This window comes from Nannobrachium achirus (genome assembly GCF_963921795.1).
Source record: "Nannobrachium achirus genome assembly, chromosome: 1".
Taxonomy (NCBI): Eukaryota; Metazoa; Chordata; class Actinopteri; order Myctophiformes; family Myctophidae; genus Nannobrachium; species Nannobrachium achirus.
Genome location: NC_137810.1, coordinates 39,932,432 through 39,956,755, shown reverse-complemented (window position 1 = coordinate 39,956,755; position 24,324 = coordinate 39,932,432). Strand labels below are relative to the sequence as shown.

The 24,324-nt window shown below is 41.1% G+C and overlaps 1 protein-coding gene and 1 long non-coding RNA gene across 2 annotated transcripts; one reads left to right on the top strand and one right to left on the bottom strand.

Annotated features, from left to right (window-relative positions):
• The first annotated feature begins 813 nt into the window (after positions 1 to 813).
• On the top strand, positions 814 to 3,733 carry LOC308283670. The gene is made up of 3 exons (XR_013961949.1): positions 814 to 987; positions 1,686 to 1,779; positions 1,979 to 3,733. It is a non-coding gene; the product is annotated as an uncharacterized lncRNA (long non-coding RNA).
• Positions 3,734 to 15,596: 11,863 nt separating this feature from the next.
• Positions 15,597 to 23,884, bottom strand: nit2 (nitrilase family, member 2). Its single transcript, XM_080724935.1, has 10 exons — positions 23,775 to 23,884; positions 22,004 to 22,122; positions 21,559 to 21,679; positions 21,210 to 21,298; positions 20,072 to 20,165; positions 19,693 to 19,767; positions 19,145 to 19,223; positions 18,447 to 18,545; positions 17,818 to 17,873; positions 15,597 to 16,549 (listed from the first exon to the last, which is right to left on the bottom strand). Exons 1-10 carry the CDS (start codon positions 23,800 to 23,802, stop codon positions 16,455 to 16,457), a joined length of 855 nt encoding a protein of 284 aa, XP_080581061.1. The 5' UTR covers positions 23,803 to 23,884; the 3' UTR covers positions 15,597 to 16,454.
• Between the last annotated feature and the right edge of the window lie 440 nt (positions 23,885 to 24,324).

Below are 24,324 nucleotides of genomic sequence, written 5' to 3'. Positions count from 1 at the left end.
GCAAAAAATTTATCTGCTTTAAGTAGCATAAGAGGGGTCAAACTAGGGGGTTTTCATGATGCTGAATCCATTGCAAGCATCTGTTTAGCACGAAAAACATTCCTGGGGCTAAAACAGCCCCCACAAAAGTGATGACTCATCACTTTTCATCACTAAACCATAGTCTTTTTAGACCAAGGAATGTTGTTTGTGCAAAACAGATGCTTGCAATGGATTCAGCATCATGACAAACCCCTAGTTTGACCCCTGACACCCCTCTTATGCTACTAAAAGCAGATAAGTTTTTTGCTTATTTTCCCTGTAATGTAAAGTTAATGGGACACCAACTCCAGCGGCTGATAACACCAATTTAGCTGGGTCTAAGAAAGGGTTATCATACCAAAATATAATCTACAGATATAGAGCTTTTCAAAAATGCATGGTAACCTTTGCCACCTTTTTGATACCGACAACCCGTCTGGCCCATGGACTATAAGGCTGCCACTGGGAGCAGTAGAGAGGTTGACCTGGGTCTGCAGTGCTGGGTCTGCAAACAGGTCTGCAGTGCAGACCTGTTTGCAGACCCAGGTCTCGCAGACGCCTTCCCGCAGGTTGCAGCAGTTACTACTTGTTTAAACCTGCAATATACCGTGCAACGTCATGCACAAACGTCATCACGCACAGACTGCGGTCACTGCGCATGCCCAGGGTAGAAAGCTACCGGAAGTAAACAGTCTGCAATGCATGCTGCATTGTCTTGGACGGGACCTATGGACGGGACTCGGATCGGATGCTTTCGCTACAAAACAAACATGCCCGCAAGTTGTTGTGCTGTCAATTGCGCCAATAAATCAGAGAATGGGTGGGAAATGTTTTATATTCCGAGGGGTTATCACCCATTTCATAAAAAACGAAGAGTATTATGGCTACGGGCCATTAAAAGGGCGGATTGGGGTTCCAGTGGTCCCAAAGGTGAAGCCTGTTTGTGCAGCGCCCACTTCATATTTGGTATGTGTTTTTCTGATATCTTGGCTAAGCATGCAATATAAAAGTTGACACTGTGCTGATTCTTTGCTCTGACATATTAAACACAGCATAGGTTTGTTCAGTTGGTGATACCACATAGCTCTGTTTAACACAATGCTGTACGCCCTCCTGTATGTTCTCCATTTTCAACTGTTTTTATTTTATTTTTGAAACTTGCTTGGGTAATGTAAACTTATGTTTTCTCATGCAAATAAAGCTCATTTGAATTGAATTGATAGCCTGAAGAAATAGCCCTGAAATACAAGGGTTGCTTTTGTCATACGACCGTCATGTTTCAGTGCTACTTCTAAGTATACAGAGGAGTGTCTTCATCAGCTACTGTGACATGAATTGCACAATCAAAGTTCTTAATCTGTGGATAACAATAACCAGTGTGCAGGCTGAGCTACTAGTTTTTAAAATGTTCAAAATAGCCTTCAAGCTCACGTCTCATTGACGTGAAAGTAGTTAGAGGGTCTGTCAGTCTGAGCCTTTCCAGTGAGCCAACATGATGCACAGACTCTTCTGATCTTAATGTAGGCTAATGTAATTAGTATTATTGTAATAACTGTGTGAATGATGCAATCATTGATGCCAATGTAAATTAAGTGTATATTGTTGCTGTGAAAAGGCCAGTTAGCCATTGTAATCTTTCCTCTCTCTCTCTCTCTCTTCATCAGGAGCACCGTCCATGGATTATGACAGTCCAGATTTCGTTCCAACAATTTTTAGCCACAGCACCAGAGACGGAGACAGCACAGCAAAAGTTGCACGGTCAGTGTCATGTACTGTATATTGTAACAGTTTTAACTGACCATTCATTCATTCATCAATTGTAATATTGTAATCTGCCATTGCCCTTTGTTGGTTGTTTAGTATGTATTTAAACAAATACGTTTTTTATTTATTTTATTGTGTTATTTAATATGTTGCTAATTATAGTAACCTGACCATACTGTTTTTAATTGTCTAGATATGAAAGAAAAAGAAGACGGGATGAAAACAAGGGACCTTTTAGAAGACTGGATGAGAATACAGCTCCTACTACCAGACCTTTTAGAAGAATGGATGAGATTGAGAATACAGCTCCTGTTACTACCAGACCCACAGGCCAAATGGAGACAGAACTGGATGCCACAAAGGAAGAAAATCGAAAACTGAAGGAGCAGCTACAACAGTCTAAATTTGGGTTTGATTCTATAAAAGACAGTAACTTTAAGGTGAACTTTTTTACTGGTATACAGGTAGTGCAGGTTTTCACTTGGCTGTTGACTATTGTACAAAGTAGCTCACTAGTGCCTAAGGGAGGGTTAAGCTGCGAGAACAACCTTCTTTTGGTCCTAATGAAATGTAAACTCGGACTGACCAACAGAGACCTTGCCTACAGATTTGGGCTTTCATTTTCAACTGTATCAAAAATCTTAAGAGGGTGGATACCCATGTTGTCTGCGATATTGAAGCCCTTGATAATATGGCCTAGTAGAGATGCAATTAGGGCAAACATGCCAAAGAGTTTTAAACCTAAATTTAAAAAGTGCCGTTGTATTGTAGACTGTACTGACATTTTTATTGAAAGAACATACAATCTCAAAGCAAGGGCTGAAACCTGGTCAAATTATAAGCATCAAAACACAATCAAATATTTAATTGGAATAACACCAGCAGGAGCTATATCTTTTTTGTCGGATGGGTGGGGTGGTCGTGCCTCTGACAAGTTAATAACTTTAGATTCCAACTTTTTGAGAAAACTTGATTATGGGGATGAGGTCCTTGCTGACAGAGGTTTTCTTGTTAGAGAGGAATTGGCCAGTGTAGGAGCAACATTAAGAATCCCAAGTTTCACTAAGGGAAAATCTCAGTTGCCCGGTTCTTGTGTTGACACTTCACGGCAGTTATCAAGAGTCCGCATGCATGTGGAACGAGTTATAGGTCAGCTTAAACTCTTTCAGATACTTAACACTGTTATACCCATCAGTCAGATAGATATGCTGGATGATATTGTAACCATATGTGCTGCTCTCACCAACCTTAGGAAGAGTGTGGTTGCCCGCTGATAATCTTTTTGTGTTTTCTTTTTTTTAGCCCTTTGTTATAGGATGAAACGAACATGGAACACATCAGATCAGGGCTCTTCAACAGAGGGTCCGGGATCCCTAGGGGGTCCTCAGAGTTACTACAGGGGTCCTCCAAATCTCTGAGTGATAGAAACTTTTTTCTCTTTTTTTTATACCAACCACTTGAACCCTAGCGTCCATAATATATTCTGAGAACTTAATGGCAGATCTACAAGCTCACAACGCCTCACAGCGCAAGGCGTTGTGAACCTGTAGATCTGCTATTTTCAGCAAAGAGGTTTGGAGTAGCCTAGAGGGGAAAAAGAGCAGACTAAGTACAGAGTGAAAGGTCAAGTTTATTAAGTATTGACGGCGGTTAAATATCTGAAAACACAAACTGACATGAATCCAAAATACACTGATGATTGTGCTGTCAAACGATGAAACTATATGGAATCTATAAAAATGTTGTGGGGGTCCCTGCTTCATCTCTCTCACAACTAAGGGGTCCTTGGACTGTAAGTGTTGAAGACCCCTGCACTAGATTTCCCCAGGCCTGTATTGGTCCTGTAATAATATAAATTCAGAGTACTCCAGTTTTTCTTTTCTTTTTTACAACTTAATATAACACTCCAGATGATTTCAACAATTTAAAGCTCAACAATGTCATTAAACGGAGGTAAATAAAATTTGAAAATGTGATATATTGTGTGCTGGCTGTCTTCTCAGTTTGTATGAACTGACATGTTAGATCCAGTGTCTTTGTATTATCTACAATGTTTATCACTGCTAGAGTACTTATCTGGATCTATTTGCAATATTCACACTTCCATTCTTTGGACTTTCTGGTAATGTTCACACATACATAGTGGAAGTGCTGGCAGCATTTTGTGCACTTGATCATTTTGCCAAAGCTAGGCTTTTTGCAGTGCAGACATGATATCTCTTCAGCCAAATCAGGGTCTTTGCGGCGGCAGAGAAGTTCTGGAAGGAGGTGCTCCGTGAAGAAGACTTCAGCCCTGGGAATTGTCTGTTGCAGAAAGGCTTCATCTCTCTGTAGCCGGCAAATAACACTCTCTGTTTTGGTCCAGACCATGAAATCGCACATGTTCATTTGACAAACATACATCTCCAGTTGAATCTGTGCATAATATGGGTGGGTTGGTCGCAGATCATAGTTTTTGTCGAGGCAAAAGGATGTGTCAGACTCTGATCCCTCTAAATCCCTCCATATACTTGAATGGACATTTAATTTCTAGCACCCCTGTTCCACAACAGTCACAGGAAAATATGCCATCAGGAGATGCAGCCAGATAAGGCTCATCTGCTTTCACTGTTAAACCAGTTGTTTTGACCTTGAAGTTTGCATGAATCTTCCTCATTTCTGTTACATAAAATTGGTGTGCAGTAGCTTCCATTTGTCTGCCCCATTTGATAGCAGGAACAGCAGAGAGATCTGTGGACTCATATTGCATTAAGTCTTTAACAACACTTTCAACTGAGGATTCTTTGCATTTAACAACTCTTTGAAAAGTACTGCCTGTTACACGTCCAACTCTGTGTATGTTCCATGTTTTACACTCTGCCTGATCTTTGGTCACATCCTGTAGATCATCCAATTTTTTATTTGTAAATTGCCACCTAATTTGTTCATAGCTAGTTTTGCACATCTCTTTAAGGTCAGCTGGTGATATGTCTTTAGCATATGGGTCATACATAGCTGTCAGGGGCTCAGGGAGGTCACATTCTCCTGTTTCAGATGCTGTATCTGTGTCTGAGTCAACAGTTGTGCTGATGGATGAAAACAAGCTGGCGCTTGGATATCCTTTTCTTAAAGTCTGGACATGTTCAAATACATCTGGAGTGGGGGGGGGGTAAAGAAAACATGTTATCAGTTATTGAAATTACACACACATTGATATGCCTACATGAGTATCAATATCACTGAATCCCAGAGACAATAAATACATTGCAAACCAGCCATATGTCTAGTTTTAAATGTAATGTTTTGCCTGATTGATTACATTCATGGTATTTTAACTAATTTCTCAGCCCTGTAGCTTCTTTCATAGGTTCCCATTTCATAATTAAGCGTCTCTGCACTACACAGAAGTAGATCTAATCTAAGGGTAAAATTGGACACAAACTTGGGGTGCGCGTAATGGTTAATTATCAGTGCGTTACGCACGGAGCTTACCTGGTACACCTTGGGGTGCTGTTGTGCGATGGTAGATAAGGGGCAGTTCTGTCAGATGCCTTTTTGGTCGGCTGAAATTGACGTTCAACAATTTCTTTGACTCAACATTTTTCCTGGACATATCCTTCCACTGGTTTGGTTTAGAAGTACAGGCAACCTCCTCCTCGCTGTGCCTCCGTCCTGACATCTCAACTTGGCACATGATGGCTGCAGCATGGCTGCAACAAGAGGCAAGCCTGAAGCCATGTATAGATTATTAGCATCCGAGTTGAATTATAATCTCAGATAATCTGTTGTGTTTTATATTTACCCTGCCATACATGTGCAGTTCGCTGTTAGGATGTACCCAAGGCCCTTGTGCACATAAATCCAGGCATCATATGGTTTTGTCTTCTGGCCTTGTCTCTGACTTGGTAGGACGTTTGCCCTCAAAACGCAAAAATCTGATCCTGTGTCATACCACTTTATTTCGTGCACATGACCGCAAAGTACATAATTATATGCATCTAAGGATTTGTAGGCACGTAGATTTTCCTTTATATAAACACTGGGCTTCTCTATGAGATACAGATAAATGTCAGGAAATGTGATGAGTGGCCATTTGGACATATCTACAATCCAGTCCTTCTCTGGAATATTGTATGGATCTGGTAGTATCTCTCCATGGCTAAGAACCAATTTATTAATATAGTCTGCTCGGTCAGAAATACTTAATTGTGCTGTGTAATCGGAATCGGATGCTGCCATTTTCGTCTTCTCACTTGTTGTCAAAGTTGACAAAGTGACGTGACTGACTACAGGTGGCAACAGGTCGTAAAATACTCTTGTCGTACGCCGTACGGTAAACATATTTATTTTTGAGTGACCGTACACATAGAGGTAATATATAAGGCCGTACCACCATGCTCCTGATAATACAATCATGTGAGGATTGCAAAATGGGATTATATCATTCAATGACATACAATGTTATTATATACAAATTAAACACAAATCCAATTCTGAAATACATTTTTAATTCAGTGAACAAGTTCTTACAAACAATGCACATTTAGTCTACTTTGATTAAACTCCGTGAAGACGAATTTTATTATAAGCCCTAGTCTAGATTTGACCAGAGCTGCTGCGCATAATAGCGCCCTCTAGAGGCACCCCGTAGAAGGCACCCGTTAGATGCGTTTGCATCCTTTTGTTTATAAACAGGAAACCCGTCTACAGTGCCGAGTCATCCGCGAACAGAAACAGATTGCAGTCACAAGCAGATGACATGTCGTTTACGTATATTAAGAACAACAGTGGTCCTAGTATACTCCCTTGAGGTACTCCACAGTTTACTGGGAGGGGGGGGGGGGGGGGGGGGGGGGGACAGGGTTCCGTTGACTTCCACCATCTGTTCCCTCCTCACCAAGTAAGAGTGCATCCATCTCACTGCTGTGTTGTCAAGACCAATAGCTTTGAGTTTTTCAATCAGAATAGAATGATCGACGGTGTCAAATGCCTTCTGGAGGTCCAGCATGACCATGCCGCAATATTTGCCATCGTGAATTTCACGTTTGATGTAATCATTCAAATAGATGATTGATTGTTGATTGATTGATTGATTGATTGATTGGTTGATTGAATGAATGAATGAATGAATGAATATTTCATTAGCAGTTTGCATAGGAAAAGCACATCACAGGACAGTACAAGGTCTACTAGGATTTAAACCCAAGAAAGCACAATGGCTTGTTTACATTGGGGTCTTTATATGGTTAACTATGAAAAAAGGGGGGAAAAAAACATAACTCAGAAATCAGAAATGAAAAGAATAAGATTGCAAAAAAATTATAATAATAATAACGCGACTTGTCTTTTAGTTCTACTGGATCTCTTCTCCACGAGTCCCTTGTAGTCTAGTTTTTATTTGTTGAAGAAATCGTCAATATAGGCTAGGCCTATTTAATCTTGGTTTTGTTTACATTTAGTTTTGTTGACATCTAAATACTGAATCAATATAAAGCGTCTTAAAAACTGTCTGGGGTGTGCTCTTCTTATGCCCGAGACCGAGTAGACAGTAAAATGACACCTAACATGTTTGGAAATAGGCTATATCCCAGTAGGCTAATGTAAAAAATACCTCAAAAGTGTTTCTCTCTCTCTCTCTCTCTCTCTCTCTCTATATATATATATATATATATATATATATATATATATATATATATATATAATATATCGATTACTCACCCCATGGAGACTTGAATTCATAGATATGTTTTGTTTAGTTGAGACCCATGCAATCACCCAAAAGATACATTTGGTGTCTCCCTGGAAACCAAACTTAGAAAAATTCTTAGTATTCTATTCTTTCTCTTTTTTTTCTTTCTTTTTTTTTCATGGTGAAAATAGCCAATCTACAAGCTCACAATGCATCATCGTGTTGTGAGCTTGTGGACCTGCTATTTTCAAGTGTTTTAAAACGTATGAATCTTGTTTGTATGCAAGTGAAACATTTTTAATTTCTGATCATCTATTTTTTTTTCTTAATTTTTCCTTTCTTTTTTTAAAATCTTTTGAAATAATAATAAAAACATGTTTTGTACGAAACATAAAATAATAAAAACAAATTTTGTACAAAACATTTAAAAAAACACACAAATTTGCCCACGACCAATAGAAATGGTTCTGCGACCCTAAAATAGTGTCCCGACCTTCAGGTATGTTTAGGAAACACCTTCACTAATGACTTAATTTGGCCCTACCTGGTTGTAAACACCCTCCCCTACCTCCAGTCCCTCTCCCCTACCTCCAGTCCCTCTCCCTTCCCCTCTGTCCCTGTGTGTGTGTGTGTGTGTGTGTGTGTGTGTGTGTGTGTGTGTGTGTGTGTGTGTGTGTGTGTGTGTGTGTGTGTGTGTGTGTGTGTGTGTGTGTGTGTGTGTGTGTGTGTGCAAGAAAAGCTGTCCAACAGGTCAGATCAGCTTCCAGTAGGCCTATACAACAGCCCACAGATCCACAGAGGATTTAAGTGGGAAAGTGTGTAGGGTTGTGTTAGAGAAGGTTTATTCTGCAGGTTCTACTTCCACATAAAGTCCCAGGATAGTTTGACCTTGTTTGTTGGGATAACAGTACAAAAACAAAGGCAGGGCCCATGAAGACATGCTGGAACCTGAATGACAGTAACATACCTCCTGGGTGTTGATGTCAGTCGAGTCATGGGTGTGTGGGTGGGTCTTACGTTAGTCACAGTCGAGAAATGTAAGTAGACTTTATGCAGTTTTTTGTCTGAGGAGGCAGGTCGTGGAGAAGGGAGGGATACAGGAGATATGGGAATTATTGAAAGAAATATGGAAATAATGTCGGCCGCCTGAAAAGAAATGGGGGCTGTAAATGTGTTTTTGCATTAAGGACTACAACTTTATCTCATGCATGTGCAAACCTGCCCTTTGTCATGCCTTCCTTGTTGTGGCATTTTGGACTACTGCTCTCCTTTCTCTATGACAGCGCTTGTTTGGGTAAGAGGACTCTTTACAACTTTGTATATATACTGGACAAATTATGAACAGAGTTGGATTTCATGTGGTTTAGCTATTTGTGTTCAGAGGAGTCTGCGGAAGGCTTACATTCACTGTTTAAAGGGCTTTGTAAAGTATACTTTGTTGCGTGCCGGCCCGGTGACACACACCTAATATAGCCGATCTACAAGCTCACAACCGGTGGGCTGCAATGCAATCCAGGTCTGTCGAACAGCTATTTTCACTAGTTTTGTGTGACATGTAAGACAAAGTATAAAATAGGCCATAACTAACCAACTAAGGCCTATTTTATACTTTGTCCATTATAATATATATATATATTATTGAGAGGGTGTACGTCTCATTGATTAAAACAAAACACAAATGTGTTTTCAATCATTTGATTAATCGAAAAAGTAGTCGATTGATTATTCGATGTTGAAAGCCTATAATGTAAGTTCAATGTCATTGAAAATTCTTGATGGAAAAGTGTGTGTGAACCTACTCATCCAGTTTATCTTTCCGCCATTCTCAGATAAAGAGTGTGTCCTGGGCATCGTTGGACATCCGGTGGCGTTGCCTTGCGTTTCAGACGGCCTTCGACTGGACTCTGGGAACGTCTCCGTTGAATGGAGGACAGAGGACGATGAGGTGGTGTTCAGGTCGGCGTGGGAGGATGCTTCACACGTGGGGACATGGAGCGCGTTGGACGCCAACAACAGCAGCACCAGAGTGTCCCCGGACGCTCCGACCACGGGGAACTTCACTCTGGAGCTGTCCGTCGTCCCCGACCCCAAAGAGACCCGGACCAATTATAGCCTGTTTGTCCTCGTCTCCGGGCAGGAGCCTCGTCCTGCACTGTGCAACGTGTGTCTCATAACAGCAGGTCAGTGACCAATTAGATTGAAGATTGGTTGCAACCAAAGGTTGCAGTTTATTATGTAAAACGGCACATCATGTCTCCGTCCGTCCAGACGTTGTACACTTTTTTACGGTCTATGCATGGGTTTGCTGCTCTGACATCACTGTGATGTCAGGGGAACCACACTATCCCTTTTATGGCCATATATGGAGATCCCTGATGTCATCAATATTAAGCTGGACACTGGGGCGTGACGTTAGTGTAGTGGTTAGTGCATATGGCCTTCATGCGGAAGGTGAGTGGTTCAAACCCTGCCTAGGCCGACGTCAGCAAGGGGGAGAAGACAACAGCCAGCCCTATGGCCTCCCCTAAGTAACAAGAAATCTTGTGAAATAAAATGTCGTCAACCAATCATACACAGAATCCATATATGGCCAAGACAGCCCATATCTGTGTGGCTGGTTCTACAGACAGGGATCTCCATGTATGGGCACAAAAGTATGTATGATGTCAGATGTCATAGGACTTTCACATAACGAATAACTGAGTAAACATGATTGGGCTCTCACAGCATATTTCCAGGGATGGGTACCAGCTGGGGTCTCCATTTAATGGGTAACTGGTCCGATATACATCACTGGCCAGATGGCAAGGGCGAGATCGCTTGTCGCCCTGAGGTGTCTTACTAGTAACTACTGTACCCCGCTTGGTGCTCAAGGAACCTGTAGTACTTCTGGGTTTCTATCCCAGTGGTTCCCCCATGACTCTTGAGTGTACAAATGGGACCATTTGTACCCGCAACAAGGGCCCATTTTGAGATGGAAAACCAGCAGTATTAGAGGTCCTGGGCTGGTAGGATATAAAACCAGGGCACCCGCTGGCCTACTGGTCCAGGCGCATAACATTGCCACATAGGCATGGATGCCTGGCGGCGGCGTCCGGATGACCTTCGCCGCATGTCACTCCCCATCTCTCCCCCCATTTCCTGTCAGCATAAAATGCCCCAAAACAAATCTTTAAGAAAAAAAAGGATATAAAACCAGCAGTACTAGAGGTCCTGGTAGGACCTAGACCTTTTTATCCTACCAGGACCTCTAGTAGGCTACCTGGTGAAAAAGAAAAGCCAGCAGCACTCCAGGGGGTCTCCAGGGACCAGTGTTGAGAGCCAGTGCTTCAGACAAACATGCTGAAAGGGGCAGTTCAGTTCACCCCCAGTATCACATGTTTATACAGTAGGTGTAAAGAACTGGGTGAAATTCCTTTTTTCCATCACTTCATAAAACCTCTGTCATAGAACATGTCTGCTGTCATCCCAATACAATGCAAGTAAATGATTTGTGGCATTCAAAGTGCCAATAAATAAAGCATTGCCAGTACTTTATGGATGACGTCTTTCTGCTCAGAGATAGTTTGCTGGTGTAAGCTACATCAGCAGATTAAATACTGTATTTCTCTTCAAGGTCTGTGGATTATCATAACAACAACTGTCATGAGACTAAGCACGTGTTAATTTATTTAATCGTTTTTCTGTAATTAAGTTTTCTGCCCGACAACAGAGTATATACTGAGTATATACTGTTTAAGTGGATAATATTCTTTCTGTGTTCTTTTCTTCACTTTCCAGCAAGCTTCAGCTCTCCTCTTCTAGAGCGAGAAGAGCCGGAGGTGTCGGGAGAGGAGACCCACTTCACGTGTCAGTCCAGCGGGGGCTTCCCGGAGCCCTCCGTCCAGTGGCTGATCAACGACTTCCAGGAGCCCCCCCAGGGCTCCGTGGTCAGCACCCACAAGACCCCGCTGCACCCGGGCTCCCCGCTCTACAACGTCACCAGCCGCCTGACTGTCATCGTGTCCCCAGACACCAGGGTGACCTGCATCATCCAGAACCTGTCCATGAACCAGACTCTGACGTCCACCAGCGGTGAGTGATCGCTGGTCACATAATGGCCTTTCACGGAGTGTGAGGAGTAGCGGACATAATAGGCAAATGGCAGATCGACAAGTTCACAACACATCTACTCCTCTCTGTCTGAGGTGGGCTGTGGTCAGTTCAGAAACTTGCCTACCAATGATATCTCCCATTGGGATTCCAAGGCCTATGCCTTTGGCTTCCTGGAAAATGATTATGCTGAAACAGAAGCCAATAAGTCATTGTTCTTCCATCAATTAAAAAACACCACCAACCTCAGTCTGAGGCACAGAGTGATTAAAATAGAAATGGTGTCATCATCTAATAATGAGCAATAGTGAGTAGGACCAATTATATGAAGATAAAGGAGCCTTTTACCCATTGTCAACCTTAAGTACAATTGAGCATCTTTCCTGGTCTACTATTCCACAATCTCTGAATGCTATATAGTCTGCTACACGAAAGCTGAGAAAGGAAGCTGTCATCTGTTCATCATTTCCGTTCACTAAAATGTAATTTAAAATATCTTTAAAACATATCAAATTTTTCATTTGGGCTAAGCAGTAAGTTATACTGTATATGCTTTTAATAATTTGATTTGTGGGACAACTATGCAAAAACAAGATGGAAGCAGGACATCCGCTTTACCCCCGGATCGTTTTCAGCAATTATCCAGACTATTATGGCAGAATCATTCGAAATCTGTGGGAGAAATCACTAAATCAGTTTGGCTTGCAGGGGCCTCATTTGGGGTCCCAGGGGATGGTGCTAGCCACCCCTAGTGTTCACATTTTAGTTATTTTATGCATATTTTCCCCAACTCTCTCAAAAGTTTTTTGCTGAGTAATCACATTTCAGATCAACACTAATATACTATAAGTGCATCTCAATGATGCCCGTCCAGAAATGTGACACGTTATAGATATGTTTCTTTTGTATGACCATACCTTTATTAACCACTTTCAACCTATTTTGGTCATTATAGGCCAAAAATGGTGTATCTTACAACCTCACAATGCACTGCGTTCACAACACATTGTGAGCTTGTTAGATCCACTATTTATGCTATTTTGGAAATGGGGCTTAAGTGGTAACGAATCTTTGCCACCTCCCATATTCTTTCTGAATGAACGCCTCTGCTGGCTCTGGCTTGTTAAATCCTTTCCTAATTAGTGGTGATGATACATGTTGACGTTGCAGATGGCGATCAGTTAAGGCACGTGGAGAGCCGTGCGTCGGAGGCCATGTGGATGTTCAGTCTGGGCCTGTGTGTGGCGGTGGGCGCCATGGTGCTGGCCGCCATCGCCTACCAGGTCCACCTGGACCGAAACAACTACAAACACTACCCAACATGCAAAGGTAGAAATAACTACAAAAACTACGCAACATGCAAAGGTACACCCATATTGAACTGGAACTTGTTGCATGAGCTTATTGCATGCAGCGTTATTTTAACAATGAGAATCCTAACCCTAACCAAAAATAGGGCTGTTTAAATGTTTTAAAATACAACTATAGAACATATTTACAATAAACTACATCTGTATGATAAAGTCTGTAAATACAATATAACTAGTTAATCTGTATGGTAGAGTATGTTAATGGGAATTCTCACTTTCAAACATGTTTGGGGTCATTTAAAGTCTACTAGGGTTTTTGTGAACAGCCAAAAGTTGCTTGATTCAGTATTTAGAAGTTTGATATTAATTGTATAAGACAAGCTGCCTTCCTGTTAGAACCCATTGTAACTTCAAACTCTTTTTAACACAAATCTTCTCTTCTGGGCGTCCCTAAAACAAAACAATTTTAGATTGGGGGGTCCGCAGCCAAATGTATATCATTTTGGGGGTCCTTGGCATTTGCAGAATCGGCCTCAGGTCTTAATAGGTTAAACACCCTGCCCTCTTTCTGAAGTTATATGAACTACTGCTGTATTTTATTAATTATTGTGATCTATATGATAGTAATGTTTACTTTTTCCATGTGTCATATCTAGTGGACTATCATCTAGGGGACGAGTGTGACATGGCAGGCAAGAAGCATCGCCATCTAGGGGACAAGCATGACCTCCAGGACAAGGAGCGTCGGGTGACGATAGACCTGGAGCAAGTGGACTCTTTGATTGAGACGGACGTGTAAAAGTACAGATACAGAACATACATTTAGAAGAAAAGTTGCCACACTGAGGTGGAAGTGGCGGCACTCCAAAATAAGAGAATGCAGTCATCGGAAGGCTCCAAGGCCCCAAAACACACTCACCCCAATTTCTTTATGTGGACTACTCGCCCCAGCAGTATTTATTCTATTCTTGTTTTACTGAGGTTAAGATTAGGAATAAGGTTAGGTTTAGGCATAGTTTTACTGAAGTTAAGTTTAGGCATAGTTTTACTGAGGTTACGTTTAGGAATAAGGTTAGCTTTTGGCATAATGTTTTATAGAGATTACGCTTAGGAATACCAGCTGTAGTGGCGACTGTTCCGAGGTTGCCAGATTTGCCCCTGGACGAGCGTGTTTTGGGGCGAGCGTTCTTGTATTCGAGAATGCAAGACAAAGGCTTAGTTATTAATTCCTTATTGAATAACTAAAGATTGCAATGTTCATTGCTGTTCATAGAATCATCTCTCACTCACATCTCTATCTTCACTTCCGATAGTGTGTCTGTGTCTGTGGTGTTTATGTGTCTCCAATACACCAGTTATGCAACTACTGTATGTCACAGCAGGGTGTGGTTATTGTTGCTGACTAATGCATTTTCTTTTTATCAAAGCTTAACCCTCAACCTTCCATAACCTGAAAGATACATTTGAGAACACATTTTGTTTGGTGATGTACTTTTTATGTATGTTTCCATTGCCAGTACAACTGGGGAAGTGTCATAAAAAAAAAGAAAAAAAAAGAAAAAAGCTAAAATTGCAGAACTACAAGCTGACAAGGTGTCATGATGCAACACTATGTGAACATTGTAAATCTTTTTCATAATTATTTTTTATATATTTAAGTACAAGTTTTATTAGTACCATCTTCTGAGCAGGGCCCAAATAAATTGGGTTGTGAGAACCTTATCTGAAACCGAGCGAGCCGTAACGTTTGGAAACAAAGTACAAGTATGTTTAAACGGCACAACATACTTAACTTCACGTAGTTCTTGTATAGTGGAAAAGAGCCTTAAGGGGCCATGTGTGTCCACACACGATACAAAGCCCTTTTATGAACAGCCAGCGCCTTCCTTTCTGCCATGCGTTTCTTTGGGTATCTATTACTAAAGGTGCTCTTTACTACGCTCTTCCCAGAGCCCAGCATCGTGCTGCTGCGGCACTCTCGGCATGTCTGAGAACCACAGGCCTAGTGAAACAACGGTACACATCAGATCATAAATGGATGTGTTGTCAAATTAGGGTCCCCGGTCTGTAACTCAGAGTGTACAAATATAACCAAATGGACCTGTAAGGTTCATTTGGTTCTATTTGTACTCTGTCCATACTGTCTCTGACCACCGAACCTTTTGTCGGAAAGGTCCGGTTTAACTACAAAATGACGTCACTTGCAACTTCTGAAAAGCATTACCCCGAATTTGATTTTGGAAAGCAACACGTCGGAAAGTCGGAACTCTCCGACGAAAGGTTCGGTGGTCGGAGACAGTATGGACAGTCCTTTAGAGTTGGGATTTTGGGGTTGCTCTGAGTTGGGGGTTTTATCATGTAGAGTGGAGCCCCGGAGATAGAGATAATATCAAATGGGGGTCCAAATGCATAAAAACTGGAAGTCCTTGAAATTAATATGTTTGATAATCACTGAGCTACTGTATAGGCTATTGTGCTAACATCGCAGATGACAGGATGTTTGAGCACAGCAACGGTCAACAGGTTCCAATGCTGTGGGGCGGGCATCAATAAACGTTCCATGATATCCAAAGTGCTCCACCGCTCATGAAACTCTTACTGCCGACACGGCTTCTAAAGCCTGATTTATACTTGGTTGCCGTACACCTAAAACATCAGATCGACAAGCTAAAAATGTGCGTTGCATCGGCACCCAACAAAGGTATCAATCAGGAATAATGAATGTTCTTAAACTTATACCATGATTTTTAATCTTTTATTTTATTGCTTCATTTTAATTCAGTCAAAACAAATTTTGAAGACATTCTTAAAACATAAAACTCTGGAAAAGATTTAACACATCTATTTAACTAATCTATGTGTCAACATCTGAAACGATGACAATCCTGGAGGACTTACTGTAATGAATAAACTTGTTATTTTGACCAATCTGTGTATTTGAGAAAGTCAATATAACTAGTACATGAGCAGTGGTTGGAGGGGCTCGCCCTACTCTTCCACTCAAGACAGTTTTGTGTCCAGGTCCTCCACAAGTCAAAATCCGTGAAAAATAGCCTCTATAACACATTATCACTCATCACTCTGTAAATCTATATATTTTAATTTTTTTATAATGTCTAACATAATATATTTTTAAAGTGGTATTATGTTGCAGTAATAAAGTGTGGTTGTCACACAACCCAAGGCACACCTGGACCTATCTCACAGAACAGCAGTGTGCCATGGCACACCTTTAAGGGACCACTGAGGTAGGAGGACTCCTCCTACTGGTTTGACCACAAACAGATGGCCAAATGGATTGGACATAGATTTTTTAAATTCTTTTGAAAAAATGATTTGTTTTGTATGATAGGTGAAAAAATAATTAACTCGCGGCCCATCAAAAATGGGTCCTGACTCCTGACCCATTTGTTTGTTGGGAAACATGGCTCTAATCAAGTAACAGTCAATCAGTGAAGTTCACAACATCTGTATATTATCTCGTGGGTTTCCACACAATCACGTGTCCTGGGACCTGTAGAGCAGAACAGACGGTTCGATGGCGTCCACAACACCTGTCTGGTTCACTGGTTGGTCTGGGTGTGTACCTCTGTAGAGGTTCAGCCCTCCTGCACGGCGTTCACTGAATACAGGTCTGTACGACGCTGGGCAGTGATGGGGATCTGCTGCCGTACGTCGGCTAAATACTGCAGGTCTGAAACACAAAAGGTATGATGAGTCCACATCAGAGTTATTCTTACGACATACGTCATGTCCTAAATGGTGCATTTATATAAATGGCATGAGCGAATAGGGTAAGCGGATCAATGTCGCATGATTCCGTTGTTTTGATTCCGTTGTGTCTCAAAGGATATATTATTGGCAGAATTGCAGAAGATTTTGAATATTTTCACTTTTCACTACATCAGGTGTTGTTGCAATTACCTGCACTTCAATAATTCACCACCTGTTGCGGTATGATGAAATAATCCCATAAAAATGTAACAACTTGTATGTTCCGTAATGCAATTCCAATGGTGAAAGCCACCTGGAGAAGCAATGGCGGACTCGGCCAAGCCCCTGAATACCTGTTTGTGTATGTCTCAAAGAATAGTTTTGAAATATTTATGAGTTTCAGTTGGTGTTTGATATCAGTTTAGATTGTTTTTGGAAGTGCTTTTTTTAAGGTTTTAGTTAGGTATGAGCAGTGTTGCAGTGGTCTTGGGTCGCGCGCCCCCGACGACCCATATCTTTTTTTGAGCCGGGGTCTCGCACCCACCGAAGTTCACACATTGACAACCGTACAACAAAGAAACTAGCCAATTTGCATATCAATAGACCTGTATAGTAGTTGTCGAGCGACGTCCGCGACCCCCCAAACATTGAATCACCACTGCACCACTGGGTATGAGGATTATTATATTTGATTATTATAGAGGCTGAATAGCATCACATATGATGCAGGAAAAACTAAAACCAAAATCATTTTGCATGGTTTTGCATTATTCATTTTTAGTTAGGGTAGTAGTATTCCGGACTAGCCATTTTATTATGTTAATCTGATGTTATGATATCCCAGAATGATCTGTATTTTATTATTATTATTTTTTTAATCTAGAGTCCACAGCAGCTCTGACCGAGAGTGGTGGGACATTATTCAAAATCACTTATTTGTATCTCTCTTCAATTATGTTTTGTCTGTCGTAATGGCAAAGAAGTCTCAACAGAGTTTTGTCTCTGTGGATGCAGCAAGATCCCAAGATCAGCAAGATCCCAACCCCCGGCTCAGAGCTACTTTTTTTTTGCCTCTACGACTGGTTAACGGATGGAATAACATAAATAGTAAGAAAAGCAATAATCCGGAATTCTCTTTAATATCTGGCCCATCTGGCAGCCCTGACAACACATCAGATCAATGTAGTGACAACACATCAGATCAATGTAGTGACAACACATCAGATCAATGTAGTGGGAGACACTCACCAATGTCAGCATAAATGACCTGCTCCTCTGCTCCTGCCTTGGACATCACTTCTCCCCTACGATGACACATTGACACGTCACACCCACAACACGACAGGTTCACACACGTTTCCATCAATGGCTTTTCAATGACTGTTGCATTTTAATTTTAGGCTTTCAACTATCAATCACTTTCTTAGATGTGTTGTGATTATTTCACGTCAAACTGTCAAGTTTGACCTGATTTTGGCATCGCCAAAATAAATGATTTCACTCTGCTATGGATTATCGCGGCTGGCCAATTTGTGATCCATGGGCGGATCGTAGCAAGGCATAATACAAAAACACTGTTTTCTTTCATTTATATGGTAAAAGTGGTAGAAAAGCAATTTACCATTCAAGGTTGTGGGTTGTTGGCTTCGCCTCGTGCCACAACCCTGAAACAGTGGTAAATCAGCCAACAACCCACTCCCTCATGGTAAATGGCTTACTCTCACCATGGGTTGACCACTGTGTGTTTAATAGAGAAGGTAAAGACATGCTCTCACCATGGGTTGACCACAGTGTGTTTAATAGAGAAGGTAAAGACATGCTCTCACCATGGGTTGACCACAGTGTGTTTAATAGAGAAGGTAAAGACATGCTCTCACCATGGGTTGACCACAGTGCTGTGACCCCAGGCTATATAGGACGCCGTTTCATCTCGAGCAGGCGAGGCTGTGGCCACGTAAACTTGATTGTCAAGTGCCCTGAAATAGCAGTAAGGGAAAAACAAAAGGACAGGCAAACTTCATTTTTATTCAATTATTTTTAGATTATTTGAAATTTAGAGTAGCCAATTATTTGTAAGACAGAAATATGTATACATGTTCCATCAAATCCCTTATGGGGGTGACCCTAGTGGGTTACCGCCCCCCTAGTGGCGAATAGTTAGTTTGTTTACATTAATTTGTCGCCCATGACATGGCAGGACTTGAGAGACAACAGAGAGGTTGCCCTTTATTAAGGCTGTGGAAGAATTCTCACTATGTTTTGATTTATTGGTGAAAGGGGGAAATCAACGTCAATGCAAATTAGCCATGTTGAAGACCAGCACAGCTCCACTACACTCCGTTAGGCTGAACTCTGGATTTTATGTTTAACAAACGTCATCAGAGGTAGGTTTTCATTGCGGTAAAGGAAAATCAAACTAGCGAGTTACTTTTCTCAGAAGGTAACGCTGTAACATAACGGATTACTTTTTAAATGGCGATAACGATGTAACTTAACGAGTTACTTTCAAAAGTAACGATACCCAACACTGCTCACTAACCACTCAGCTATGGGAGGTTTGTCACTCTGTCTGTACCTGGCTCTCTGTAGCAGCTCCCAGTGGGCCGGCCCTGTGGTCATGTTGAAGGCTCCGGGATACACCAGCAGCTGACAGCCTGGACCACCACAACACACACACACGCACACGCACACGCGCACACGCACACACACACACACACACACACACACACACACACACACACACACACACACACACACACACCATGGCAAAAGGAACCATATTATATTACATACTGCTACTCCTCCACGTCATCAGTGCCCATACCCTAGGTGGGATTGGCAAAAGGGCCTTTCCCTGTCAGGTGATAAGAAGCGGCTTGTCACACACAAAAAAGCATCAGCTCAGTTGTATAACGTTATTAAATTATGTACGTTATTTATCGTATCTTCCCTGTGCAACTTTCGTTAACAAAGCCCAATCAGAAATGTAATTTCTATTCAGAGTGTTCCAATGACAGAAACAAAATTATTTGAGCGACAATTAATTGTCAAGTAAAATGATATAATCGTGCCCTACTCATCACTTTCGATATCACCCAGACACTAACAACAACAATAACTGACCTTTGCTGCGGTAGAGTTGTGCAAGCTCTGCGAACCTCATGTCATAGCAGATGCCAACCCCAACCTTACAGAATGCTGAAACAAACAAACAACATTAATACATATGTAACCTTGTCTCTCCATATTTAAACATTTTGACATTATCGCTGCTGTTCTACATACTGCCAAACAGCTGAAGAAATCACAGATTGAGGATTTAACCTTTGCTTTTATGTGAAATATCTGGGGCTATTAAAAAGATTTCATGGAAGAAGAGTTTGACCATTTCAAATGATCTAATCTTAAAATAATAACCGAAAATAGCGATTACGATCTACAGTATGGAATCCTAATGACTGAAATGAGTGGTGGCGACTGAGAGCTTGAATCCATGTCTTACGTGTGTCGAACACGGACAGGCTGCTCCCCGGGCTGAGAGTCTCAGACTCCTGGAAGCGGATTTTTCCCGGGACGTCGATGTCAAAGAGGTGGATCTGAAGAAAAGGGGAAAACAACACACACACACACACACACACACACACACACACACACACACACACACACACACACACACACACACACACACACACACACACACACACACACACACACACACAAACCAGAGGAGAAGGGCATGAAGAGCAACGCGGTGTGAGCTGACATGCCCATATAAGAGGGATATCAGCTTGACAGTGGTTTAAAATGGGGATACTACAATGATCAGCTGCATAATTGCAGAAGTTCTCAGATTCTTTGCAGTTAAAAGGAGTAGTTCACCCACAAAATGACTTATTTTCTACTTAATTTTTAATTCCACACCCCATGATGCCTTGAATTCATGGAGATGTTTTAGTTTTTGTTGCATTCCTGAGACAATAATTTGATGCCCGGCAGAAAGATGCTAATGTCTCCGGAAATCAATTACTGAAAAATAAAAAAATATTTTAACGGGTTTGGGACCCTGGGGAGAAAACATTTCTGTTTTGGGTGTCGAGCTAGAGAGTTTTGGAACCCCTTCTCTAAGATCACAGGAAATACATATAATTATAGGGGTTCTTGAGATTAAAAAGTACCACTGATATAGAAACATGGGAGAGTGTTTTTTGCAGGACTTTCAGTCCGAGTGTATAAAAAATTCAACTTGGTTAAGGTAGCGGAAACTTGTGATTGGCTGCGCGGAGGTGCCGAAAGTCGGGGGGGGGACAGATCCATCAATCCATCCATCTTCAACCGCTTATTCGGAATCGGGTTGCGGGGGGGACGGAGATACACCTAAACCTAACCTTAACTCTAACCCTAACCCTAACCTCAGTAAAACTAACGCTGGTGAATGCTAACCTGGTGAAATGCTAACCTGCCGACGCTGGTGAATGCTAACCTGGTGAATGATAAACTGGTCGGACCAAAGGTACTTAACCCAGTTGCTTTTTTGATACTCGGACTGAAAGACCTGCAAAAAACACATACGTTTTTCAGAAAACCATTAGGATTTAGAAAACATTTTTAGAATCGCCCTCAGGTCTTATATTAGTAGCTACCTTTCTGTGTTTAAGCAGCAGGGCTCCGTCAGGGCCAAACACAGGACAGGTGTTGTACAGCTTCCCATTGTCCTCCTCAGGGATGGAACCTGGTACACAGGAAGACTAATTTTAGTTTAGGTCAGGGGTTCTCAACCTTTTCAGGCTGTGACCCCCACAAAATAATTATAAATCAAATTTTGACCAGAATTTAAAGTAGTTTGTTGATTACTTTTGATGCAGCAATGGTCATTTTATGATGGTCAAAAGTACAATTAAATTGTTAATCATAATCATTAGTATGACAATGAATCGTCAACTTAAATGAATAACCGTGACAGCCCTAACAAAATCGCAGGAATATATTTACCTCCTACTAGAAACACCTGGTTGTCTTTAGCAGCCTTTGCCAGCATGTTGGTTGATTCTCCAGGGATCCTCTCTGCGTACTCTGGGAAGAAGCTGGTTCCATACGGAGAGTTGAAGCACTCCTATCAAGGATGGGATCATTATCGTTAGAATCATATATTATTTCTACCGGTACAGTATGTGCTGCCGACTAGGGTGCAACAGTCAGTTAAATAACAGATCCACAAGCTCAATTCTAGATCTGTTATTTTGTCTGACACCATTGTACAACGGCGTATAAAATAGGGCTTTTGTGGTTAACCAGACAAATCGATTTAATCAATGATGGGGATTTGGTGTGGATTTGTTAGAAAGAAAAAATCCCCCCATATTGACAGAATAATTGCTAAGATTATATATAGTTGCAGCCCTATTCCTACATCGATATTCCATAGAGTTGTACTCACAGGCAGCAGCACCAGCTTGCTGCCTTCATCCGCAGCCTGCTTGATGAGAGAGCTGGCTCTGCTCAGGTTGTCTGCCTTCACCCCACTGACATGAAGCTGGATCACTGCCACACGGAACTCTGAGCACGCACACACACACACACACACACACACACACACACACACACACACACACACACACACACACACACACACACACACACACACACACACACACACACACACACACACACACACACACACACACAAAACATAATCTTCACTGCCACGTGGAACCCTTGCTTGTATGTTCAACACAGTTACTTAAAGTAGTTCACCCCCAAAATGACTTTTTTTCTATTGATTACTCATGCCATGGAGAGTAGAGTTCAATAATAATTTTTGGTTTTTGTCACATTCCTAAGACAAAAATTTGATTTGAGTAAATTTACCCCCATTGATTCCGGATTTCGGATGGTGACCCGTTTCGAAACGGGTCACCATCCGAAATGAATGGGGGTAAATTTATTGTTATCACATTTTTGTCTTAGGAATGTGACAAAAACCAAAAAATATTATTAAACTCTACTCTCCATGGCATGAGTAATCAATAGAAAAAAAGTCATTTTGGGGGTGAACTACTCCTTTAAAGGAAATAGGGGGAAAAAAAGAGCCTGTGTCTCAATGGATCCAAAAGTTATTGTTTAGCCACAAGCTCTTGTTAATACTTTACATTCATTCAATATTAAAATCCACACAGACACAGTTAACTACTTTCAACCTGGTGTTCCTACATGTATTATTTTGTGTGAAAAGGTAAAGCTTTATGTTGTGAAATCATAGTGCTGTGCTATAGTGTTAGTTCAGTAACAGTGAGCTCTGTATTGTGATAGTAAGTAATCATAATGCTATAGTGTTAGTTCAGTAACAGTGAACTCTGTATTGTGATAGTAATCATAATGCTATAGTGTTAGTTCAGTAACAGTGAACTCTGTATTGTGATAGTAATCATAATGCTATAGTGTTAGTTCAGTAACAGTGAACTCTGTATTGTGATAGTAGGCCTAATCATAATGCTATAGTGTTAGTTCAGTAACAGTGAACTCTGTATTGTGATAGTAATCATAGTGCTATAGTGTTTGTTAAAGAGTAACAGGAGTCTTCCTCTCTCCAGCTCTTTAATAAGTGGGTTGCTGATCAGGACAGCTACCCATTTATCAGCTTCATTTTTATACTGTTGCAGTTCCTATTTTGTCTGTTCATTTATTAGTGTCATCACTTGTTTAATCTGTATCCTGGTTTCCTGGCTGAGTTCTCTATTCTGATTGGATAAAATGTGTATCCTGACCTGAAAATGAATTTTCTGTTTAATAAAGAGCTGGAGGGACGTGGAGACTGAACAAACACTACACTCTAGATTAGAACAAAGGAGTAGGCTACTATCGGAATATAGAGCTAACACATTTCTAACAAAATATACAGGTCCATTTGGTTATTCGCACACTCTCAGATTTAAGTCAAAGTCAAACTGTGCCTACAGTTATAACTGGGCTACCAAGCAAGTGTTGATTCAAACATTTGCTCAACTTCGTGTTGCAATTGAAAGCATAATTGAATAAATGCCATGACTAGCAAGGTTGATACTTACTGGACATTGCTCTAGTTATATTATAGCAGACACATGTTTAATATACTTACTAGACACTAGCTATAGCAGACATTAACATGTTTAAAATACGTACTAGACATTGCTCTATTATAGCAGACATGAATATGTTTAAAATATACTTACTAGACATTGCTCTAGTTATTGCAGACATAGTGCAGCAGCAGCAGCAGCAGCAGATCAATGTTCAATGTGCTGCCATTTATTTACACATGCAAAAGAAAGATGACTGTATTTCCGGGGTAAACAAGGAATTTCAAAATAAAAGTTAATTCAACAGCTACAGGAAGTTGTTTTATTTTTCATAAAGTGCACACATTTGTTGCATTGGACATATCATATGTGTTGTATTATTTTCAACACTTACTCTCAGTGTTCTTGAGCTGAAGGGATATTATTGTGAAGTCTAAAAGTCACATCACTTGGTTGTTATGGGCGAGTATTTGACGGCAGCTCTCTCACACCCCCTGCTGCTGACATGTGACATGGCAACCAACATACTGTAGCCAGTTTTATCAATATGCACTGTACTGTATAATGGCAGCTTTATACAAATATTTCTCTCACACACACACACACGTTTGAATATTGTATTACAATAATTATGTTATTGTGAGGACGTCAACATTTTAAGCCATTTTTAACCATAAGCCCAAAGCCGTCAAACCCCACAACG

What these genes read in the sequence shown, in the direction of transcription:
- nit2 (XM_080724935.1), bottom strand. Translation starts at nt 23,802, where the DNA reads ATGTCTGCAATAACTAGAGCAATGTCTA. An exon ending in AATAACTAGAGCAATGTCTA is followed by an intron (nt 22,123 to 23,774) that starts GTAAGTATATTT and finishes GTGCGTGCTCAG; the next exon opens with AGTTCCGTGTGGCAGTGATC. An exon ending in GAGCTGCTACAGAGAGCCAG is followed by an intron (nt 18,546 to 19,144) that starts GTACAGACAGAG and finishes CTGCTATTTCAG; the next exon opens with GGCACTTGACAATCAAGTTT.